This window comes from Engraulis encrasicolus, chromosome 6, assembly GCF_034702125.1.
Source record: "Engraulis encrasicolus isolate BLACKSEA-1 chromosome 6, IST_EnEncr_1.0, whole genome shotgun sequence".
In the NCBI taxonomy this organism is placed as follows: domain Eukaryota; kingdom Metazoa; phylum Chordata; class Actinopteri; order Clupeiformes; family Engraulidae; genus Engraulis; species Engraulis encrasicolus.
Genome location: NC_085862.1, coordinates 19,052,391 through 19,077,065, shown reverse-complemented (window position 1 = coordinate 19,077,065; position 24,675 = coordinate 19,052,391). Strand labels below are relative to the sequence as shown.

General features: G+C 41.9%; 1 protein-coding gene across 2 annotated transcripts in view; it reads right to left on the bottom strand.

Annotated features, from left to right (window-relative positions):
• Positions 1–473: 473 nt before the first annotated feature.
• The window catches only part of ptprc (protein tyrosine phosphatase receptor type C), a 45,898-nt gene continuing 21,696 nt past the window's right edge, over positions 474–24,675 (bottom strand). For both annotated transcript variants that reach the window (XM_063200833.1, XM_063200832.1), the window contains 7 exons: positions 24,622–24,675; positions 23,403–23,548; positions 18,046–18,180; positions 17,661–17,783; positions 6,138–6,352; positions 5,423–5,558; positions 474–2,407 (listed from right to left, as the gene is read on the bottom strand). The exon at positions 24,622–24,675 is cut by the window's right edge and continues 37 nt beyond it. In XM_063200833.1, the coding sequence (XP_063056903.1) occupies positions 2,048–2,407; positions 5,423–5,558; positions 6,138–6,352; positions 17,661–17,783; positions 18,046–18,180; positions 23,403–23,548; positions 24,622–24,675 (1,169 nt within the window). In that variant the 3' untranslated portion in view covers positions 474–2,047. The remainder of the gene's footprint in view (positions 2,408–5,422; positions 5,559–6,137; positions 6,353–17,660; positions 17,784–18,045; positions 18,181–23,402; positions 23,549–24,621) is intronic.

Here is a 24,675-nt window from a genome sequence, read left to right as displayed (position 1 = left end):
CTTATGAGGTCAAGGGCATTGGGAGGCTTAGGATGAGGTCCAGGGGGCGTTTGTGCAAAAAAAGGTTGAGACCACTGCAGTAGGTATTAATCTCGAAGGAATTTAAGGCGTCTAGTAGAGCACTAAAACAGAGATACACAGAACATAATACCGTACACATTACGGCACAACATGTAACCTATATCACATGCACGCATTAATTGTTATAATGTATTACTTACTTTGTTATTAAAGCATGTTGTGTTCTTCCAGCCTATGTAAGCCATGCATCTTTTGTTCCATCTTTTTTTATTTTTGAAGCTATGAAAGCTTTAGTGAAGAAAACCTGTAGAATAACACTGAAACAATTTGACTGTTGGGTTTCAGTTTAAACTATTACTACTACTACTGCTTACAGTAGAGTGGAGTGTACATACATTATCATGTGATTCCAAGGGAAATCAATAAAAGGAGAAATTAAAGACAAAGGCACAAACGTTCAGAGCTGTTCTTTATTTTTGAAATTCGTACAAGCTTGAAATAAGTCCTATATATCAATTCATATCAGCAATGTTTTAGTTTGAAAGTAGCATCGTAGTGCGCTAAACTAAACATACATTTCACAACTTCGATGATTTGTGTATAATGGTAATACATCATGGTAATACAAAAAATGAATAAAAACTCTCATAATTTATTTTTTTAACAGCAAATTTAGTCTTCAACAACATGATTTGTCTTTACAGAACATTCATATACTCAAACACTCAAACACAGAAATCCTAAAACAATGCAAAACCTGGCCAACATGCTAACTGAAAGGCGTCATACGTAGAGCTATTAAAATAACATTGTACTTATTTATTCATTCACTCATTTATACAAACAGTAACAGTAAGCACAGGGTTGGAATATGGAACAGGCCGATGGGTGGAGCTGTAATGAGTACCATGGGTCACAAGAGGCAGAGGTGTCAGGGAGCGACACATTTCATTCGGAGGCACAAATTCTCTTCCTTAATCATTCCCTGAGTAACATAAGCATCTGTAAATTCCCTGACCGTGTTTGTCTTATCCCTTATGCAGGGATTCTTAACCATAGGGACGCGGCCCAAAGTTGGGCACACAACCTCCAGGGCCGCAGTCAACTCTCAGTTTCGCATCATTGGGCCGCTTGGGCCGTGGGACCGCTTATCAAATAGACTACTAGTGTGCGTTTTTCCCTTAAACGCAACTCTGTCATAACGCAATGGCCACACCCCACGTTTTTGTTGTTGGGTGGGGGATTCATTAAGAACAAGACAGTAACACAGCCTGTGATGGTAAGACCCTTTACAGGGTACCAACCGGTTACGCTTCCCAGCTGATTTGGTGACGTCTTCTGTGTCCTAATATCCTAACGTTTTAGTGGTTAGAAGTAGGTGTTCAACGGTTAGGCTACTCAAAATAATGATAGTTACTGAATCTTTATCCCTTATACTTGCCGAAGTGTCCCCAACATGAGAGTCCTTTCACAAATTTTGCGTGATCCTGGAAGGTTTTCCGACCAGGATTTTTTGTTGTTTCCTCGCTGCGTTTCCAGAAAACCGTCTTGAATTTACGAACAGCAGATTCATTACGAAGCGCAAGTCAAGAGCTGGCACGCAAACTTCGAGCTGTCAGAGACGCATTCAAATGTGTGAATGACTCTGACTTGCTAAACTGTGAGTGGATTTGATGAGTGAGATTAAATGAGATTAGCATTAGCATTAATATATATAGGGCTATTCCTCGTGGAAAAAATACTTCAGTAATAACCTATTTATTTATAATTTATATCAATATTATAACCCTATATTATATTATCATAATATCATATCATATCATATATCATATCATGTAATGTAATGTAATCTAATATAGCCCAATATAATGTAATATAATAATATATACATGAGTAATATGGGCCCCAGGACTCTGTGCACTGGAAAAAATGGGCCTCGACGTCAAAAGGTTAAGAATCCCTGCCTTATAGTCCCCCAGTTCCCTCCACTCTCACGCCTCCACTGTTAGCAGTGGGCCCATTGGTGCTACACCTCCACTGTAATGGTGGGCCCATTGGCGCTACTGCCACTGTCTAGAAAATCTGTGCTACCGCTCTGCTCACTTGCCTCACTGGCTCCCCCCTCTGGCAAGAGGCTGATGGTCTCTATGGCGCCATCTGCCTCTTTCTCTTCCTTCTTCTCCTTCTGCGTGTCCTCCTTGGGCTCTGCTGCTGTTGCTGCATCCTTTGGCTCCACCTGGTGGTTGTCGGTGGTAGCGCTGGCTGGCACCTCACTGATGATCTGCAGGGAGTCAGCTGCTGGGGCAGGAGCAGGGGTCTGCTTCACCTCCCCGTTCTGGGCCGGGAACGCTCCCTCCACCGCCTTATACAGGAACTGGTACTGCTCCTGTACACAGGTAACCAGGAGAGAAGAGAAGAGAAGAGAAGAGAAGAGAAGAGAAGAGAAGAGAAGAGAAGAGAAGAGAAGAGAAGAGAAGAGAAGAGAAGAGAAGAGAAGAGAAGAGAGCCCGGGGGAGAGAAGAGAAGAGAAGAGAAGAGAAGAGAAGAGAAGAGAAGAGAAGAGAAGAGAAGAGAAGAGAAGAGAAGAGAAAAGAAAAGGAGAACAGAGGAGAGAACAGAAATGAAGAGAAGAGAAGAGAAAAGAGAAGATAAGAGAAGAGAAGAGGAGAGAAGAGAGTGGAGAGAAGAGAAGAGAAGAGAAGAGAAGAGAAGAGAAGAGAAGAGGAGAGGAGAGAAGAGAGCAGGACAGAAGAGAAGAGAAGAGAAGAGAAGAGAAGAGAAGAGAAGAGAAGAGAAGAGAAGAGAAGAGAAGAGAAGAGGAGAGGAGAGAGGAGGGGACAGAAGAGAAGAGAAGAGAAGAGAAGAGAAGAGAAGAGGAGAGAAGAGAAGAGAAGAGAAGAGAAGAGAAGAGAAGAGAAGAGAAGAGAAGAGAAGAGAAGAGAAGAGAAGAGAAGAGAAGAGAAGAGAAGAGAGCAGGACAGAAGAGAAGAGAAGAGAAGAGAAGAGAAGAGAAGAGAAGAGAAGAGAAGAGAAGAGAAGAGGAGAGAAGAGGAGAGAAGAGCCGCAGGACAGAAGAGAAGAGAAGAGAAGAGAAGAGAAGAGAAGAGAAGAGAAAAGAATGGAATGAAATGCATTTTATTGTCAATATGTAGGCTACATGTACATTGTGAAATATCCATACCATAGAGTTTGATGAAAAAAATAAAAAAAATAAAAGATTGTTACTTTATAGTGACACAAGTATGAGTAGCATTTACCGGTATACCAAAACAAAATGGGAAAAAAAAGAAAAAGAAGAGGAAGGAGGGGTATGTGAAATGCCCGGTCGTATCGTATCACTGATTCTTGAAAGTTTGGCAAAAACATGTCCCAGCAGTAAAATCCTAATTCTGTTGACAATCAACTAAATTTTCACAAACAAAATAAATCCAGGTAATGGCCAAGGGGTCTGTTACACAAATACACAGTTGTTTCAAATATTTAAGTATAATTTTATTACTTTTCATGGCTATAAATCTGTCCACACCCTGTAAAAACACCTGTCCCAAGGACTGGCATCATCATTTCAATTGACTTAAAATACAAAAATCACTAACAGAATTGAACAATATCACCATGATGTAGAAGACCATATTAAAGTGGTTCTACAGATGTGCACATAGTGCATGTTAAACAATTTTTACTATTATTTTCTGATTGCTCAAAATGTGTCCAGCATATTGGTCACCACCGTCAGATTTTTTCTAAAAGACAATAAAATCAGGTATGCACAAGGTCATTTTCATTACCGAGGACCCCTTTTCAAACTTTTAGCTCTACTGCATACTTCACCATCACTGAAGCTCCTGTAAGTTTACTATTTTGTTCTCAATTTGTTAATTTGTTTGGACACTGGTACTGTCCCAACCATAAACTGTCAACACCGTCGGGGGTTTTAATAGTATTATATTACATTAATGTTAATTAATATATACTTTCTCAGAAAAGGTATGAAGCACCCAAGAAACAGAGCGAAAATGAAATGGCTAATGTGAACAAACAAGGCATAATATGTAAAAGAGTGTTTTTTTGTCTCACACCGTCAGATGTCACCACCGTCAGATTTTGTTCCGCTCATCATCTTGTTCCATATTTTACTAAATTGTGCTGGTTAATGAAACATTACTAGGCATGTTAGTAATAATTGTGATCCAAAATTATACTCTAGCCACCACTGCATTTGGAGGTTTTTTTGTCAGAAAACCTGACGGTGGTGACATCTGATGGAGTTCACCAAAAAACACATGTTTTACGTGTTTTTGACATGTTTTAGGAATATGCATACAATAAGTATCTACAGTTATGTTGAATTGTTAAAGTAATTCACTTTAATACAGTAAACATATGTTTTTACTTCTAATTCTGTCTGCCACTGTTGACAAAACAAGAAAGAGCCCATTTTATGAAAAATGTTAAACATGGGGAGCTTGGGCAATACATTCACTGCACAGCCAAGACCTACATCTATGATAATACACCTCTATATTTTGGATTTGAACAACTTAAAACCTGTTTTTGCCACATTTTCAAGAACCAGTGGCCTACTTCCTAGAGAATCTAACTAATGAAGAAAAAACACATGTACAAACATACTGTGCACACACAAAAATAAAGTGTTTATGCAAGATGCCATTGACTTGAGAGGGCTATTTATTTTGCTAAATGCAGGTACAAATTAGGCCACTTTCACCACTCTCAGATTACTGTCACCACCGTCAGTTCTTAAGTCACCACTGTAAGAAGGAGTTTTGGACATTTTAAATGAATGTGCTTACAACATTTTCCTTAGGAGTTGTTGAATTATCAAAGTAATAGCCAATTTAAGCCTACAGGAATATTTGTGAAATTACAAAAAATTGTTAGGCGTTAAGTAAGCATCGTATGACGGTACATATTTTAAAATTAGAACACATGAAACAGTATTAAAATAGAACAAAACTGAATTTTCAACATTTAAAGGCATATGTGTGAACCAAAAAATACACATAATCACTTAAAAACTCCAGATACATATGCAACCAAATCAATACAATTTTAATTACTTTTAATTGTGTCTGACGGTGTTGACAAAAAAACAAGGTGTGATGAGAAAAAAGCCTGATTTCTGAAAAAAATACAAAATGGGGAGATTGGCCTTGTGCATTTCTGAAAAGCCAAGACCTTAGTCTACGAGGATATACCATATAATTTTGTAATTCATTTTGTTTTTTTCTGTCAACATTACAACCTGTTTTAGCCACTTTCTCAAGAATCAGTGGTATACATGTAGGCCTATGCAATGATGTGACCATTATGAGTATACAGAACATGTATGGGCCATTTAAAAAAATGTTTTAGATAATGTGACTGTGAGTAGGCTTACGTAATCTGCGATCATGCCCTGGCGCTCCTTGCGTAGGCTCTTGCAGACCTGGAAGATGTCCACCAAGTTCTCCGTGGTGGCGCTGTCTACGATGTTCCACAGGGCACAGAAGACGCCAGTGCGACTGGTGCCATCACTACGCGGAAGAGAAACAAGAAACAAACAAACAAACAAAAACAACGCGAGAGTTAACTTCCTGTCTTCTTTACCAACCTAATGTCTCCTTTGGCTACTGTGCACTGTGATGGAAATACGGTATTTGCAATTTTGCTGTTGTCTTTTCAGTCTCTTTTAATGACATACAGTACAACCACAATGTGGAAATGCACAAAGAAGTAAACCGTTGTCTCCGAACATGATATCCCATCACTTTGTTACTGTTTTATACTGTAACATTACTGTAATGATTGAAATCATTTTATAAATTAGGTGGTCTTTAGGTTGTACTGCACCAAATATAAAGGAGAGTGCACCAGAAGAGGATCAAGAACATTGTTGTGCTCTCACAGTGCATGGAGGGCAGCGAGGTGGGTACACGCATGCACACGCATGCACGCATGCACACACACACACACACAGACACAGACACACACACACACACACACACACACACACACACACACACACACACACACACACGAGCACGCACAGGCACACACACGCGCACACACACACACACACACACAGACACAGACACAGACCCTGTGCTACTCACTGGCAGTGTACGAGGACAGGGGTGCTTCTCTCGGCCCGGGTGTTGCCGATGGTCTTCTTGATGGAGCGAACGAGCTCCACCAGCTCCTGAGGATGATCTGGAAGGCCATCTCTCTTCTCCTCCTCTTTCTTGTCGTCTGTCTCCTCAGTCTTCTTTACACTCTTCTCTGGCCAGCCCTGGAAGTGGTACTGCTGCACCTGCCGACTGTCTTTCCTCTACAAAGCGCACAACAAGAGAGAAGATATAAGTATAATACAGGAGCAGTTATTTATACCTGTAAAAAACATTAAATAGATAATTGTATATAGGTATTATTATGTCTATACATTTGTGTTTAGGATATGAAACTGTGTATTGAGGGATGGCAGGGCTATTGAGAAATGACAAGGATCGTCTTGCCCGAGGTCTGCGCTCCGAGTGCGTTCCGGTCTTGTAATGAAAACTAGCCATCACGATAGGAGAAAAGTTAAACAAAGCCTCTCAAAGCATCTCTGTCCGATGAACACAAATCAATATCAGGAAGGCGGTGGTATATGACAGTATTCTTGGGGCTCTACTGCTTTTGCCGCCTACAGTACCAACAGTGTATTCTAAACACATGCATGTTTCAGAAGACTAGTTGAGATGGGTTATTGTGGAAGTTGCAGCGCATGCAGTTATTTTTTCATAATGAGTACATGAGGCGACTTCCCCTTACTCATATTGATCACACTCATACTGAAACCACGGGGCCACAGTCAGCACAACACTTACTATCACTTCTGCATTGGAAGCCAGCCCCCGAGCCGGACACTGCTTTGAAGCCAGCCCCTGAGGCGGCCCCCGCTGTGCGTACCAACCAAAGAGACGTGAGAGAAGAGCGACCACAGACGTCATCACAGCGTAGTATGGCTTGGCCGCGAGGGGAGTCACATTTCTTCTATGGTCAGTACTTGATGCATCAAAGTAAAGTGCAATGCCACTACCGCCAGGGTTGGAGTGTGGAACAGTGATAGGACGCCATGAATGCTTGTCAGATGTCCTTAAGGATCCCCGGCAATTACTGTGGACTGACAGCTGCGTGGACACCATCCATGGCTTGGTCTTGACAGGTTCTGGTATTGGATTCTACAAAGGTGAGCTTGACAGACCTGTCTTTACCAGCACTGATCCAAATGGTCTGGCCACCAATCACGATAAAGTCTTGAGGCCCAGTTACATAAACACCACCAATAACAATCAGCTGGATGGAAAGGTCTATCTACCTGAGGACAATTTCATCATCAAGAACAAACTGTGTAGTGTGAACACCTAATGAAAGAGACGAGTTGAGACGAAATATACAGCTGATGGCTGAAGAAGAGCCTTTTATTCACCACACCAGGCAGTAACAACAGTCAGGTCGACTTGCTAAAACCACTGTCCTCCTGATTAACAACAGTAACAACAGTCAGCTAGCCTTGCTAACACTGCGTCTGCACCGATGAGGTAGTGAGTGAACGCCATCCTTCAGGTGTTTTGCAGAAGACCTGTCAATGTACTGTGACTTCCATATAGCCTTTTGACAGGGTGTAATATCAAAATGGCCTGTTGTCAGGCTACTCCTGTTCTGCTGACGATTCCACTTGACGGGAGTCATTTCCTTTGCTACTGTATGACTTAGTAGGCCTACTAGATGTTGGTTGCTTTTACTAAAGCCGGGCATACACTGTGCGATATTTTCACTCGTGGGTCTTAAGCTTCTGCTCACACTGCACGATGGAATTTCACTGTTTAAAAGTTCACAGCTCACGACTCACGTCCTCACACTACACGAGCCGACAGTCAGATGCAAGCGAAATGCTTCCACCGTACGACGCGACAGGCATGTTTCCCCGGTCTGCAGAGGAGGGAACATGCGCACCTGAGGTGGAGATGAGGTCGCGCTCAACAGCAAATCGCACGGCCCTATTAATTTGTGCATGTGAAGTGTCAAATCGGGTCGTAGCACTGCTTTAACTGTGCACGAGCACGAGCCACGAGCAGAATTTCAAACCGTTTTGATTTTCTTGCGACCCTGCGATTACACACTCGTGAGGGAAAATCGCTTGTCCTTACCCCATGTACACCATGTGAGCGAGACTCACGATTGACCTGCGATTGGGCAAGAAATTGGCCCGACTCTCAAAAAGTCGTGCGAGTGCCAAATCGGGGCAAAAGTCGCACAGTGTAAGCCCAGCTTTAGTCGGACAATCTTGAAAGTAAATGATCATGGTGGATTTTCTCTTTCTGTTTCAAATCATAATGGTGGAAATGCCACCTATGTCTATTTGTGTTTTAAGTGGCTTCATAACAGCTTTCACAGCCTTGGCTGGTCCACCCTGAATGATTATGATTATTATCAGTAGTCACCACGCCTTCCACCTGTAGGATGCTTGTTCAATATCCTGTTCTCATTAGTGGCTTCGTAATTCAGCAACAGCCATATTCTTTATGTAGGATTAAGATATATAAGATATAAAACACATGTCACTCGTGCTTTGATACATGCTTCAGTACTCAGATGTTCTAAGATGTTGTCATACAGGTTTATCATTAACCCATTCTGAACTCTGTGGATGCCATTGGGTGCTTGTCATCTGTGTCTCATAGTGTCTTTTGGTCAATGTGGTCAGGAGTGGCGCAAATTTCTTCCTTCAAAGGCACACCCACTGTGTAGGCTATTAGTGGTGTCAACAATGATCGATCCAGCGATCCAACCCAATGCGGGGCATGGACGATCCAGGATCAATCCGGCAAGTTCCAGAATCGATCCGGCAATTTTTTTTAAGTTTCAATTACTTCCATGGATATTTCGGGAGCAAATGAATTAAATAAAAGCACTTCAAAACATTGCAAGACTGATACAGACTGATACATACTGATACAGAAAACAGCCAATAAATTGTTGCTCAGTACCTGACTACTTGTATTGCCTCATCATGACTGATTAAACATTTGCTTTGCTTTCAGTAGAAATGTAATGCCTTGCAATGCATTGTAGAATTGAATCGGATCGGATCGGATCGAATCGAATCGCTACCTCCCGAATCGTGATTGAATCGGATCGTGAGGGCAGTGCCGATCCACACCACTATAGGCTATACATGGGTTCCGGCTGTTGGTAAACAGTTGAATGCGTACGCAGCCAGGGATTCCAAAATGCTAGGCGGCTATGTGTTTATCATTGGAAGTCCCATTGGAGCCCTGCACAGTGTATGACAAGGACCTGTTGTCTTGTCGGCTTGCGGTTTTATCCACTTACTCGCGCACTGTACTGTCAGTGACACAGTTTAGAAGAGCATACTATCATGTCGCTTGGAATTCCTTGCCATGCCATGCTCTGAAAGACGCTATATTGTGTTGCAAAGCGTTAGCCACTGCTGACAAGGCGGGGTTTCGCGATAGGAGGCAGCCTCTGACTATTTGGAAGCTGCCATCACTCAAACGTTGTCCTCACGTGTGATTGGAGTGAAACAATATAACTTCATTTACAAAGCATATGAATCAATTCTGATGTACTCACGTTAAGATATGTTATCCCAGAATGGAGTCAGTAGGAGTACAGAAAGCACAGAAACTGCTGCAACCGTCTAGAAAATAAGTTTTAATCACGCACCACACTGGCCCAATGGAACTTCCAATGTTTAACACCTAGCCACTTGGCATTTTGGGATCCTTGGCTGCGTGCGCATTCGGATAGCATCATAACAGACCAACCCATGTATAAGAGGGGCCCCAGTATGCGTGATAATCCCTATGATGAGTGAACTTGATTTCTGAAGATTGTGAGGCATCATGGAATCCAAATATGGTGTGAGGAACTCCCTACGGTTGTGAAGCTTAAGAATCTGCTTCCAAAGTGGAGTGTAAGGGTGTGGCCATCACTACAGTTGTGGGTGAGGTCTGACAATCTAACCAAGGAACCTGGCACTTTGATGTAGCAGTCAGAGCATACATTAGGACTAGGCTGAAATCAGCTGAGTAGAGCAACTCTCATCTCACAGTTCCTTAGGGGTGAATAGACCAGCCGCGACATGAGCGAGGCGAGCGACAGAAGTAATTGACTTTGTATTGAGTCGAGGGACAAAAGCGATTCTGGAGACGAAGTGATTCGCGCGACGAGGGTGACAGTTTGCAGTTGAACTCTTCTGAATGTTATGCAAATGAGCTATGATGCAGTCGCCACAGCCAATGACTGTAGCCTATAGAGGTCAGTAACCACAGCCAATGGGAATGTTGGAATGCTTGCGTTCTGCTTCTAACAGACATACTCTAGTCACTTCAATCGCTCATATCGCTCTTGCTGCATAGAAGCGATTCTCTGTCTCTTGAATCTTGTTGCGTCCGGTCTATTCGCCCGGTTATTCTGACAAAACAACAGCCTTATACATCATTGGTTTAAACATTTGTGAGACTGATCAAAATGTTTCTTCTCCATAAGCCCCTTTTGAACTTTGCCAAGTCTCACAGTAGATGGGAAAACGTAAGACCTTGAGCAATGAGATCCACAGAGTTGCACAGAGTGAAATCCACACGCCGACATCTGCTCTGGTGAAAGCGAACTCAGGGCCGTACTGCCAATATGAGACCCCTACAATTCAATCACTCCCCTGGTCAAAATGCCAGCGAGACCTATTGCAGAGCAGATGCCTATGCGTGCACACAAATGAAAGTTCAAACCAGCCTAAGTGAGGGGCTCCCTAATTTTCTAGGGAGCCTCCCAGAGCTAATATAAGCTAGAAAGCAAGATCAGCATTCACCACACAGAGAAGATTATAGATCATAAGAGAAAACAGCACAGGCTAGAAAATAGAACAAAAGAACTAGAAAACAGAACAGGATATAGTCTATGAACTTCCTTATGAAACAAAAATACACTAAATTGGAATATATAATAATGTATAGGATGAATTAAGAAATCAAACTGAATCTGGTATTTTGCTATTTATACTGTATGACACCATATGAATCTGATTGTATCACCTGATACATCGAGGTGTATTATGTCATAATTTTAAATGTTAAAGTGATACTGTCCCATTTTTGGAAATAAGCTTATTTTACACTTGCCCTTGAGTTAACCCAGGTGAAAAACCCATATACTTAAAGTGTACTTTTTTTGACCGTACTTAGTACAAAGTGTACTATTTTCGGCGATTTAAAGTGCGCTTCATTGCACTATTAGTGCGCTGAAGCACTACTAAAGCAGTACTTCAGCACACTTGCAGCACACTGAGGATGCTAAATTGGCACCGCTTTTGGACAACTTTAAGTGCACTACAAGCATACTTTTGAAAGTATGCTCCAAACACGCTTTTCATGCATTCGTATGGCATTAATAGTGTGCTTGAGTACACTTCTATAACATTTTTATTGTTACTAGAAGTACAATAAAAGTATATTAAGCTTCATGCTTCTTTGGACACACATTAGAGAACATTTTAAGTATGTAAAAAGTATATCATATTAAGTATTGTAAATATATAACAGGTATGCTTGAAGTGTATTTACAGTACTCTCCCAAGTACATGAAATAATATAAATGTAATATTACAATCCATGCTGGTTCTCAGAGCTTGTACATTTCGCATCACCACAGTCACAGTAGTGTTACAGTATGCATGCCTAGCATGCCTGACATTTACAATCATTGCATTGTTACAGAGATTTCAGGTACACATTTCACTTTCGTTCAATCTTGATCCTCCTTCCTGCAATTGAACACTTGGATTAATGATTAATGATGACACTACAATCATTGTTTGAACAATTATTTCCAACTTACCTCCAACAATGACATAGTAGGAAGTGTGAGCCTATATATACCAGAACATATACGTGACCATCATAACGACGGTGGGAACATGGTCATTTTTTATGTACCACTTTAAAATTTAAAAACCCCTGAAATAAACACAGAATATAACAATGAGTAATATTTTCATGCAAACCAAAAATATTCCTTCAGAATTAATGGCTTTCTGTTTGAGAAATTTACCTCCAAGAAGTGCATTGCATGATGAGACATGCATGATGGTGCATTTATGGGTAACACGGGGTGACAATTGAGGCCCAAGTGAACCGAAAACTAGATGTCATTCATTCCCAATGTAATGCACCTGGAGCATGATTAGGATAATGGAGCGCAGGTGAGGAGGATGGAGGTGATTGGTGCACGTGGGTTGGTGAGCAGAGTTTTAAACAGCAAGAAACTAGACTGTGAGGAGGAAGCCGCAAGGAGAGATGACTGCAATAATGCCATCCTGAGGGGAGAGAGAAGTGAGAGTGAAGTGGCAAGATGGGAGACGTCGGACACCGGTAACCGGACAGAGCCAGGTGAGAGGGACGAGAAGTTGGATGAGACGTGCACGCGATCCCTCGGATCAGAGAACTGGCAGCTTGAAGGAGAGCGCGACTGGCATAGTGCCCAGAAGGAGTCCGCAATCAGAGTGACGGCCAGGTGAACCTGCCTCGATGGAAAGGGGTGAGACGACATGCACCCCACCGTGAAGATGAGTGACTCGTATTCGCCTGGTTACTGTGGCCCCCGTGAGTGCGCCGCTCTCTCTCTCGCTCTCTCTCTCCCTCTCGCTCGCACCCAAGACTGCTGAAGACCAACCAGCTATTCCGGGCCTACGCAGAAGAACTCCCATCGCTTCTCATCACCGCCAGCTGCTCCCGATTGAACGTGTGTGCCATGCCCCCGTTGCAGTGTAATTCACCTCGCAACCCCCGCACGGATGGACTTGGTGGCTGGACTGTCCAAGCATTCCATTGGAGACTTCAGACTTGGGCGTGGGTGGGTTCCCCCGTGGGTAATGGACAGAGACAACTAGGCCTACCCCTTTGACTTTTAATCCAGTGGTGGTAAATAAATAGAACGAAAACTGGAACTTGTGTCTTGGTTTTTGGTGTTGTGCAGTGAACTCCCAGGGTAGTAGAATCAAAGTGGGCGCGGCCAGCAAACGCGCGCCCCACCTGTGACATAAGCACACTTTGAAGATATTTGGGTGAAGTACAATCATGGTGCACTTAGAAAAAGTGTACTTGCAATATGTTGAAAACGATTTACTTTAAAGCACACTATAGAAAATCACACTTCAAAGACATTTGGGTGAAGTGTAATCATATTGCACTTTAAAAAAGTACAATTGCAATATGTTATTAAAAAATACACTTTTAGTAAGTTCACTATTAGAACACTATTAGTATATTCCTCTAAATACACTTTAGCCAAACATCTTTTAAGTCCAATTGAAGTATGGTTCGCTAAGTGTACTTTCTTTGAGAGCAACTTAATTACATCTAATTTTAAGTACACTTTAAATAAGCATATTGTAAACATACTTTTTCTTAGCACAAAAAGCACGAGTGCACTTTTAACATGCTAAGTACACTTCAGTCATGCTTTTATTGTACTAAATTGAACCACTTTTTCACCTGGGAATTAATGGGATTTTACAGTTCTCCTGTACTTTCAATATGTTTCTAGTAATGGCAGTGCAAATTTTACCTCCAAGCTAACAGTTAACATTGAGTCCTATGAGACCAGTTAGCCGCCAACTGGTCTCATAGGACTCAATGTTAACTGCTAGCATGGAGGTAAAATTTTCACTGCCATACGCAGAGAACGGTTGAAAGTACACGAGAGAGGTAAAACCCAATCATTTAACTCAAGGAGAGGTATAAAATAAGCTTATTTCCAAAATTGGGACAGTATCACATTACGGCCTCTATAAATAGGCTACTGTAAATAGGCCTACCATAGAACAGGGGACATATTTCTATATATATTCAGTATAACAACTACAGCATACTGCAGAGTATAGCTACACATGTATTCAATTCATGGAACTGGCTATAATAGTATTATTTCCGTATACTGTATTATTACTATGGTAGATTCATTGGCCTTTCATTCATTATTCCATTTCTAATATATTGTGACAATATGAAAATTTCTCAATGAATGAACTCTGACTAAATATAATGTAATTTAATGTGTCTTTCTGTTGTATAAGGACTTCAAACATGAGTTCAAGTGTTGAAAAGTTAGCTAGTTAGTATAGCAAGGTAAAATGTTCCATTATCTGACTCCCGGTAGGCCAAACTGTGTCACTCTGGAGAAAATTCTTTAACACGCTCGCTCGGCCATTATCACTAGTCTGGTTAGCGCTACACTACTCTACTCTACTCCACTGTGCCATTCTTCACCCTAAGTTGGAAACAAGTAAAGTGGGGCAGAGTAGAGCAGGGCAGAGCAGTGGTAGCAATTGCAATGTGCTTCCCGGGTGCAGTCATATAAAGTCAGGGATGAGTAAGAGATAAGAGTCAGGGCAGAGTAAGAGATAAGAGTATAGAGAATGAAGAGCATGTGCCTTTTCGTTTTAGCAAGCGTAAATCAGCCCAGCTCATGCCAGGCGGCCTTGCATGTGAGGGCTAGTCCTCAGGATCCTAACGTTACCTAAAAAAGCAGCTATAAGCAAGCAAAATAATTTGAAAAAACCTTCCTTCACACTCTTTCCGCATGTGCCTTGTCAGACACTGTGCAGCCTACTTCTTATACCAAACTGTCATGTATATTATAACACAATAGGTTGTGTATATTATGTATATTATAATAGGTTGTGTATATTATGTATATATATTATAATAGCATGATAAGTTGATGCGGTTAACAACTCTTAGGCCATTGCTAACATCGTCCATTTCAGGTGTACATCATAGTGATGCATGGTGAGGCACTCCAATTGTCCGTTGACGTGTCTGGAACCAAAACGTTTTCTTTTCTTCAGGGTGCAGGTCGTGGAGAAGTGGAACAGCGTGGTATTTGGGTATCAGTATGTGGCAGCTGGAGTGAAAGTGTACTGGGATGAAACACCGGATGACACGCAGGTTACGCACTTCACTGGAAGGCCTGATGGTACAGCCATCCACATTCAACAAGATGTCACCAACTTCCTTACTCAGATATTTATTTGCTGCTTGCACATCCTCCCATGCTTTGTCCACGCTATGGGGTTAAATGGGACTGACCACTGTTGATGGATGACATCTGTTTTTTGTCCAATGTCTTGTCTGTGTTATGGGGGAATGTGTTGCTTGGGGTAAATGTGCTTGGTAATCTGTCTGTATTGTGTTTTTTTTCATGTCTTATGCACCTCTCACTAGAAGAAATTTCCCCCATGGGGGACAATAAAGCAACTACTACTACTACTACTACTACTACTACTACTACTACTACTACTACTACTACAGTGATGGGGGCGGGGGGAGGCACTACCATGAGCTCTGTTTTGCTGTTGTTAAGCTTCTGTAAGTTAGCGGTCATCCGTGTCTTTATTTCATGTAAGCAGTGGACATATGGTAGAGAAGGGAGATGATGTTTTGGTGCTGATGTACAGCTGGGTATAATCAGCATAGCAGTGGAAGTCCATGTTTTCACTAAGTCCATGTTTTCGGATGATCTGACCAAGGGGACGCATGTAGATGGTGAATAGCAGGGGGGTAGGCACTGATCCTTGAGGCACTCCATGATGGACTGGAGCTGGGGACGAATTGGAGTCTTTGATGGTGGCATATTGTGTCCTACTGGAGAGGTAGGAGTGGAATCAGGAGAGAGCAGAGTCTGTGAGGCCCAAGTAATCATGAAGACGGCGGAGCAGGATAGTATGGGAGACTGTGGGTCTCTCAAAACATAGGACAGTGTCCTTCCAAGTGTATCAGCCTAATTAGTCACGCCCAGTGATTGGATACTCATTGGTGAACTCTACAGAATATCCAATCACGGGGTGTGACTAATAAAGAGTATCAAATCACTGGGTGTGACTAATAAAGAGTATCAAATCACTGGGTGTGACTAATTAGGCTGATACACTTGGAAGGACACTGTCCTAGGCTTTGAGAAGGGCCCACTGTCAAAAGCTGCAGATAGGTCTTACAGGATGAGAAGGCCGATGAGGCCTGATAAGGCTGTCTGCAGCTACGAATAGGTTGTACATGATCTTGATGAGATGAGGAGTATATTGAAGGATGTTGATAGGTAGGATGTTGGGGTTTGCTCATTTATTTATCTCGTCATCTTTGATGAGATTTCCTCTCGGGGTGTGGGATTTCAATGTTGGGGTGATCATGGAGGGTAATTTCAGGCCAATAGTTTTTCCTGAGAGGCGTTTTGGGTCAAATTTAACATACTGGGCAGGCTCTTGTGCTGTTAGGGCAATTTTATTTTATTTGAGAACCGCAAATTGCCCCTTGATGTAGTCACTATGGGGGTAGGATTTACACAGGGCATCCTGTCCAAGTAGGTTTACCAGGCTGGGGGTTGTTTTGATAGGCATCTTGGTGGCCTGTCGTCCAATTGTAATGTCTATGGGGTTTAGGGGATAATAAGCTGCTCTTGTTGTGAGAAGCTGGTTGCCTTTGCTGTTATTCTTGACGTTTGTGTGAGGGGGTGGTGTGGGGTGCGGGGGCTCTCCTTTTCCCAACTCTGAGCCCCCCACCCCCCACCCCCGGCTCCTCTGGGCATGGTCTTCAGTACTGAGTGACCCCGTTGCACCACCACTCTTCAGCCTGGTCATCATCTTCATCCTCATCTTCCACATCCTTCCATTTTTTCGCCAGGTTTACATAGTATTCAATCGCCATCAGGAACTCTTCGTGTGAAATGACCCTCCATTTCCACACTTTCGTCAGCAGAAGTGACTTCACTGTCTCAGGGAGGGTCTTCAGTATGGCCCACCTGAACTCAATTCTCGCCGGTCCTTCGACTGTTGGGTCTTGCCCCATTCTCTTTGTCCATGTCTTCGCCATGTTGCGGCCATAGGCCCAGACATCTTCGTCTTCTTTCATTGGGGTGATCAATGGCTGGTCGTACTGCTCTAGTCCTCCAACGAAATAGTCGACTGCCTCCCGAAAGTCTTCTGTTGACATGTACTCAAAGTATTTCAGCTCGAATTGCAACTCCTTCTCTAGCACTGACTTGGCATTGGCGGGGATGGCATTCAGTATGGCCTTCCTAAAATAGAATGTGTGCCAAGGTTTGGGGTGTTCTCCAGTCTCTTCCTTCCACAAATCTTCCTTATCGAGAATGAAGGCCTTCACATCTTCACCTTCTTTCAACGGTGTAACCCATTTTGACCATTCATTATCATATTTGTTTGGGAACTCCGCTTTCAGGGCTCTCCACACCTTCGTCCTGTATGGCTCAAACGGTTCTTCATACATCTCTTCAGTCATGAGTTCCCCCAGCCCTGCTTTGACAAGGATTTCTGTTGCCCGTGGTATCCCCAACGTTGTGCACAGCAGATACTTAATGAGCGCTACAGGCACTTCCCTGACTTTTGCACTTTCCCGCTCAAACTGGGCAATCCAGAGCCACGCCCCTTTGTGTATAGAGGGGAGGCTGTCCTTTAGCTCAAAGGACTCTGTCATGCTCCAATACATGTGCTTGTATTTCTCCCAATTACGATACAAGGGCATGATTCAACTGGGAGAGATAGAGGTGTGTCTGTGTGTAATGACCTTGGCGTGTTGCAGTTGTAGGGTCCTCTTGGTGTAGGCTGCAGAGCTGATGCAAGCCGTCTCCTCTACACTGATGTCCTTGTAGCTCTTCTTCTCCTTGCTCCAGTACTCAGCGCACAGTTCCTATAGGATAGAATGTTCATTACATCAGAGTAACAGTATAAATAATCAGCATCAGCATCAGCATCATCATCATCATCAACTCCATTATCATCATCATCATCATCATCCCTCCACTACTCTGCACGTGTGTGTGTGTGTGTGTGTGTGTGTGTGTGTGTGTGTGTGTGTGTGTGTGTGTGTGTGTGTGTGTGTGTGTGTGTGTGTGTGTGTGTGTGTGTGTGTGTGTGTGTGTGTGTGTGTGAGAATGCATGCGTGTGCCCACCTCGTTGCCCTCCGTGCACTGTGAGAGCATAACAATGTTCTTGACCCTCTTCTGGTAGACCATCTGCCAAAACTCGGGCACCGTGTCCTCCAGAGGCCCCTGGGCGGCTATCAGGCTCCTGGGACTCCAGTAACCCTGACAACAAACACACAAACAAACAAAAAATATATCAATTCAATATGTGCTTACAAATTGGTAAAGCAGTGGACATTTTACATCCATTATATAAACTGTATTTTGTCATTATTAAGAGTAGTAGTAGTAGTAGTAGTAGTAGTAGTAGTAGTTGGCCTAGTAGTGGCAGTGTTGCTGCAGATGTCTTCCTGGGTTTTCAAAAAAAGCTTCTTGCTTATATCTATTACCTTTCTTATAAACACTGAATGCACAATAAGAGACCCAATAAAATGCAAAAGCACAAACTTGTATCCATTTTTTTTCTTTCTTTCTTTTTTTAACCCAACCACCCCCCATATGGGGGACCTATATTGTCTTCCTTTTTTAAAATGTAATATAATGTAAAGGATAATAAAAGGATACAGAAAAAAGGATAAAGACAGGGAAAAAAAACCCAAAACCAATCTGAGTGTCCCACAACACTTCAAACTATATATTAATTAAACAACACAACAAACGCAAAAAATGAAGGAACCTAAAGCCATCCTTCTCCATGTTTTATATTGGACCACCTATCTGCAAACATTGTTTTACCTGTTTCACAAGCCATTATACACACTATTTTACAATAATATCTGACATAATTTTTAAAGACTCTTAATTTCAACTTTTTTTAAATCCATCGTTTTATGTATAAATACTTTACCCAACAAAATAATTATATTTTGTATTGCTTGGCTTTCATTTGCCACATCGCCCAGGAGCACTGAGATGCAAGCATAGACTGATGTTGTATTTTAACAGCCAGCGTTCTATTTCAAACCAAAGTGTAACAGTTAAAGGACAATACCAAAATAAGTGTTCTGCAGTTTCCTTGTGATTTAGTCTGGCGTTTGCCGCCAGACAAGATGATTCATACAAATTATTGAAGATTTCCTTCCATAAGAGAGGAGAATCAATCATTTTTCCCAGCTATCAAAAATGTTACATGGGAGCTCAACCAATTTATCTGTATGTAAATAAAACTTATATATTTCCTTGTTTATTTTTGTTTGATTTAACCATTTGTTCTGCTTTATATTTGGTCTAACTAAATTACTGTCACTGCTCGTTTTAATTTTTTGCTTCCACCTTGATGATAGAGAAGAAGTTAACTGATTGTATTGTTGAGTTGTAAATACCTCCCCATACCTGTCTCTTAACTGTTTATATGAGAGGATTTGATGTTTCTCGTTTACAATGTCATTCACAAAAATAATTCCTTTAATGAACATTTGTTTAAAGAAAATAACTTTGCCTCCACTCAAAATGTTAGAGTTAAGCCACAATATTTGTTGCAATATATATTCAGCCTTTTCTGGCGGATAATACTGAAAGTGAAGCCAACTTTGCAGTGCCTCCATCAAGAAGCTAGAAGGTTTCTGTATAATGCTTTCCATCTTATTAAAGTGTGTTGCACTAATCTGTATAAATGGGTACAATTTTTTCTCAAACAACGGATGAATGTTTCTGAGCAATTTGCTTGAAAACCAGTCTGGATTAAAATAAAAAATGTTGTATGAGAGATGCTTTTAATGATTTATTCATTGCTCTCAGGTTTAACAATTGCGTACCACCTACCTCATAATCATTATATACTGTAGATATGCTCATCTAACTTAATCTTTTTTGCCATTCCAGATAAACTTAAATATCTGTTGTTCATATTCTTTTTAAAAAAAAGATTTCAGGAGGTGAAGGGAGTGCTAACGTGTATTCTTTAAGGACTGAGCTCACAATTGAGTTGACATAAACACCCATATAGTGTAGCATTTAGCCTACTTATTTAAATATGAGTCAAGGGTACTTTGAGTCTTTTTTCAAATCATTATTAAATGAAATGTAATTACTATGTGGGCATTGGGTAACAAAAAAAGCCCTGTGACAAATCCCTGTACAAACTGTCACCTCTCTCAATTTTTTCCCCCAAGAGAGAGACATTTAAAAAGCCACCATATAGTTACAGGAGGTGAGGTCATGTTTGAAAAACGTCTCTAAATTTAGGGGCCTGATGTCTAAACATGATCTGGAGAAGTTAATACATGACTTCATTTCTAGTAAAGTTGATTACTGTAACAGTCTTTTCACTGGCCTCCCCAATAAGACCATTAAACAGCTTCAACTTGTACAAAATGCAGCTGCAAGGGTTCTTACAAAGACAAGGAAGTTCGACCACATTACTCAAATTTTAAGATCGCTGCATTGGCTCCCAGTAAGCTACATAATTGATTTTAAGGCAATGCTACTTGTGTTTAAATCATTAAATGGAATGGGACCCACATATCTACTGGATATGTTTCAGCTGTATGCACCAACCAGGTCACTAAGGTCAACGGAGAAGAATTTGCTGGTGATTCCAAAAGTCAAAACAAAGTGTGGAGAGGCAGCCTTATTAGTTTCTATGCTTCAAAGCTTTGGAACCAGCTTCCAGATGACGTAAAAAATGCACCCACTATTGATAGTTTTAAATCTAGACTCAAGACAAAGCTGTTCTCAGATGCATTCCCCTAGCTTAAATTACATATCATTCTTTTTTATTATTATTATTTTTATTTTATGTTTATTTAATTTGTTTTATTTTATTTTATTATCATTTTTACCTTGTATTTTATCTTAATGTTTTTTTTTGTCTAATTCATTCCCTTTTTTCTTCCCTGTTTCCTTTCATTTACATTTGTTAACTTTGTGAAGCACATTGAGTTGCACCTGTGTATGAAATGCGCTATATTTATATAGGCCTAAATAAACTTGCCTTGCCTTGCCTTGAATATCAAATCTGTCCCTGTTACCTGGATAGATATCTGACGTGAACAAAACAACTTATAAATAATTAGCCAAAAATACACTCCAGAATGGTCAAATGTCGGTGCTCGTGGACTTTTCTGACATATTCACGTAGTGCAGAGAACAAAAATGTAAACTCGCACAGTCTGGACACATGAACATAAAGCAGGCTGAACAAGCCCTGTCCTTGAGTTGAGCCAGAGACGGCGAAACCTTGAAACTCTTTAGTTGCGCAGTCACAAAAAGGACTGAAGCGCTCCCACCGCTGACTGGTGCGCCCCTATCACTTACCCCTCGCTGTGCTTTTCTCCAAATGCGACTCGCTGGTACCGTTAACAGCTGGTCGACGCAAGTCGTAGCTGAGTTCCACCTAGCAAGCAGCGAACTGCTTAGAGACTATGACTTAAATAATATCGTTCAGAAAATGCAATAACGCAAGTCAATAGCCTACCGTTTGTCAGCTTACCGTAAGGGTAGCCTACTATCTAGGTTCTAACTTTGAGTGCTCAGAGAAGCAGTAGGCTATTTACTCTTTCACTCGCGTCTTCGTCTTCCTTCCGTTCAGAGGAAGCTTTTCAAAGAAAAGAGCAAACAGCAAAAATGATGAAAAAGTGGGCGGGGTTGAGTCGTTGAAAGTGCAGAAGGGGAAGTCCGGTGGGGCCTGAGTAGGGGGCAGGGGCAAGAGACGAGTCGACTGCAGGGGATTTCTGGACTCTGCTTTCTTTTCTTTCTTTTCTTTTCTTTGGTGTAAGTGACTAGCCTGACGTTCAACGTTCGACGTTCAAATCTCCTGGAGGCCAGTGAGTGACCTCCTCTTGAGCATTAATTTGCCAAATATTGATGGACCATGACGTGGATAACTCTAGGCCTAATATGATGTAGTGTAATATAATACAATATAATGTAATGTAATTCATATAATATAATATAATAGCAATACAATAATGATTCTACTTGGAGGCGCTTTCTAAACACTCAAGCTCACTGTACAACATTAAAACATTAGGAAAAACTAAAAGACTAATTAGCGCTCAAAAAAATAAGCACATGAAAGTAAATAAAGAGGGGGGGATAAACTAACATTGCAATCATAGCGAATAGGCTAACTGGAACAGATGGGTTTTCAGTCTGGATTTACAGAGGGGACGACGAGAGTTGATGTTATGGATGTCAGGGGGAAGAGAGTTCCAGAGTTGGGGAGCAGAGCCACTGAAAGTCCTGCTAGCCACAGTAGAGAGGCAAGCACAGGGGACAGACAGGAGGATAGAGGAGAAGGATCTGAGGGAGCGGGAGGGGGTAGCCATGGGGCCAGCAACCTGTAGCCTGGGGGCCTCAGGGCATCTTAATCCGGCCCTGTACATCATGACCACATACAGCCTTCCGGTCTGTCAGTTACACCACTGTCCAGTTGATACATTTGCAAGTGTGTATGCAGTGCTTAATTTGAGGGGGAGCAAGGGGGAGCTAGCTCCGGAACCTCAGACGAGAGCTCCGGAACCTTGGATGGAACCTCAGGGAAAGACATCACAGACCCCCCCCCCATCCTCTGTGCTCCGGGACCTCCCGCTTGACAAATTAAGCACTGTGTGTATGTGAGTTAAAACAGAGGTCTTCAACAGGACAACTGGTGTCCCAGAGGACCAGCACTTAGTGTATACTTTTGCGTTTACTTTTGTGTGAGTTAAACTTGTACCTTGTGTTGAGCTCATGTTTGTGTATCAATAACAGTGAGTGACCACTCTGGCATTCCAGTGATCCCCCTCTTCTGTTAGGCCCAAGAGGTATACTCCCTGCGCTCTCTCTCTCTCTCTCTCTCTCTCTCTCTCTCTCTCTCTCTCTCTCTCTCTCTCTCTCTCTCTCTCTCTCTCTCTCTCTCTCTCTCTCTCTCTCTCTCTCTCTACTGCCAAGATGGCTACTCCCTGCACGTTCACTCTCTCCTACCTCACTCTCAAACAACAACATCCGTGTCTAATCTCCCAAGACTGGAGCAGTACTCTATGTGTTTGTGTGCAATGCATGCACTACTGTATTTCTCCTTCACTCAGTGTGTGAATCTCCACAATTATTGCATAAACATTCATTTTTATAATTGTACATTTTCTAATGCATGAAACACCTTCTGCAAAAAAACAAAGTATGTAAAGCAATACAACAACAAACAATACTGTATGTAGGCAGCTTATTCAAGCCTAACAACCTATTAACCAACTACAGCAGCAACTACGACGACGAAGAAGAAGAAGAAGAAGAAGAAGAAGAAGAAGAAGAAGAAGAAGAAGAAGAAGAAGAAGAAGAAGAAGAAGAAATATATATGTCCATATACTGAGTACACTCTAAACCACTTTTTTAAACCTTTCACTTTGTTTCATTGGTTAAATAAAAGTCAAATTATTAAAAACCAAAAACAAATTAACACTGACATCGATGTAGGTTGCGTTGATGTACTGGGTGGAGTCTTCCTCATCATCGTCGTCTGAAGAGTAATCATCGTCATCGTCGTCGTCATCATCTTCATCATCATTGCTCTTCTCTTCCTCAAGCTTCACTAGCACTCTGTTAAAGTCATCTGGGAATGCCAAACACAAACACATATTACTACCATTGCAGTATCTCTTAAAGTCATCTGGGAATAACAAGCATAAACACACATTACTACCATTGCATTTTCTCTTAAAGTCATCTGGGAATGTGCACAAACATACATTACTATAGCAGAATCTCTTAAAGTCATTTGGAAATAAAAGGCACACATTACTTCCACTGTATTTAAGTCATCTGTGAATAAGCAAAAACACACATTATTATTGAATTATCTCTTAAAGTCATCTGGGAATAGCAAACACACACATTACTACCACTGTATTATCTGTTAAAGTCATCTGTGATTAAGCACAAACACATATGACTATCACTGCGTTCTCTGTTGAAACCACATGAGAATAGGCACACACACACACATTACTACCATTGCATTATCTATATAGTTAGTTTATAGTATGTTGTGAAATGGCTGTCTTGTGATTGGATTATGGATCCCCTATACGTAACTGATTCATAAAGTGTGTGTGTGTGTGCGTGCGTGCGTTCGTGCGTGCGTGCGTGCGTGCGTGCGTGCGTGCGTACGTGCGTGCGTTCGTTTGTGCTTGTGCGTGCGTGCGCATACGTGTGCGTGTGTGTATACAAAGTACTCACAGGGGAGGGCAGCGGACTATATACTGTATATGTGTGTGTGTTTGTGTGTGCATCCATAGGGGTGTGTGTGTGAGTGTGTGTGGGTGTGTGGGTGCGTGTGTGCGTGCACATACGTGTGTGTGTGTATACTCACAGGGGATGGCAGTGAAGTATATACACGTAGTGTATATGTGTGTGTTTGTGTGTGCATCCATAGGGGTATGTGTGTGTGTGTGTGTGTGTGTGTGTGTGTGTGTGTGTGTGTGTGTGTGTGTGTGTGTGTGTGTGTGTGTGTGTGTGTGTGTGTGTGTGTGTGTGCATGCGCATACGTGTGTATGCGTATACTCACAGGGGATGGCAGTGGAGTATATACACGTAGTGTATATGTGTGTGTGTGTGTGTGTGTGTGTGTGTGTGTGTGTGTGTGTGTGTGTGTGCTTGCGCATACGTGTGTGTGTGTATACTCACAGGGGATGGCAGTGGAGTATCGGTTCTTCTTCTTGTTCTCCTCACTCACTGCAG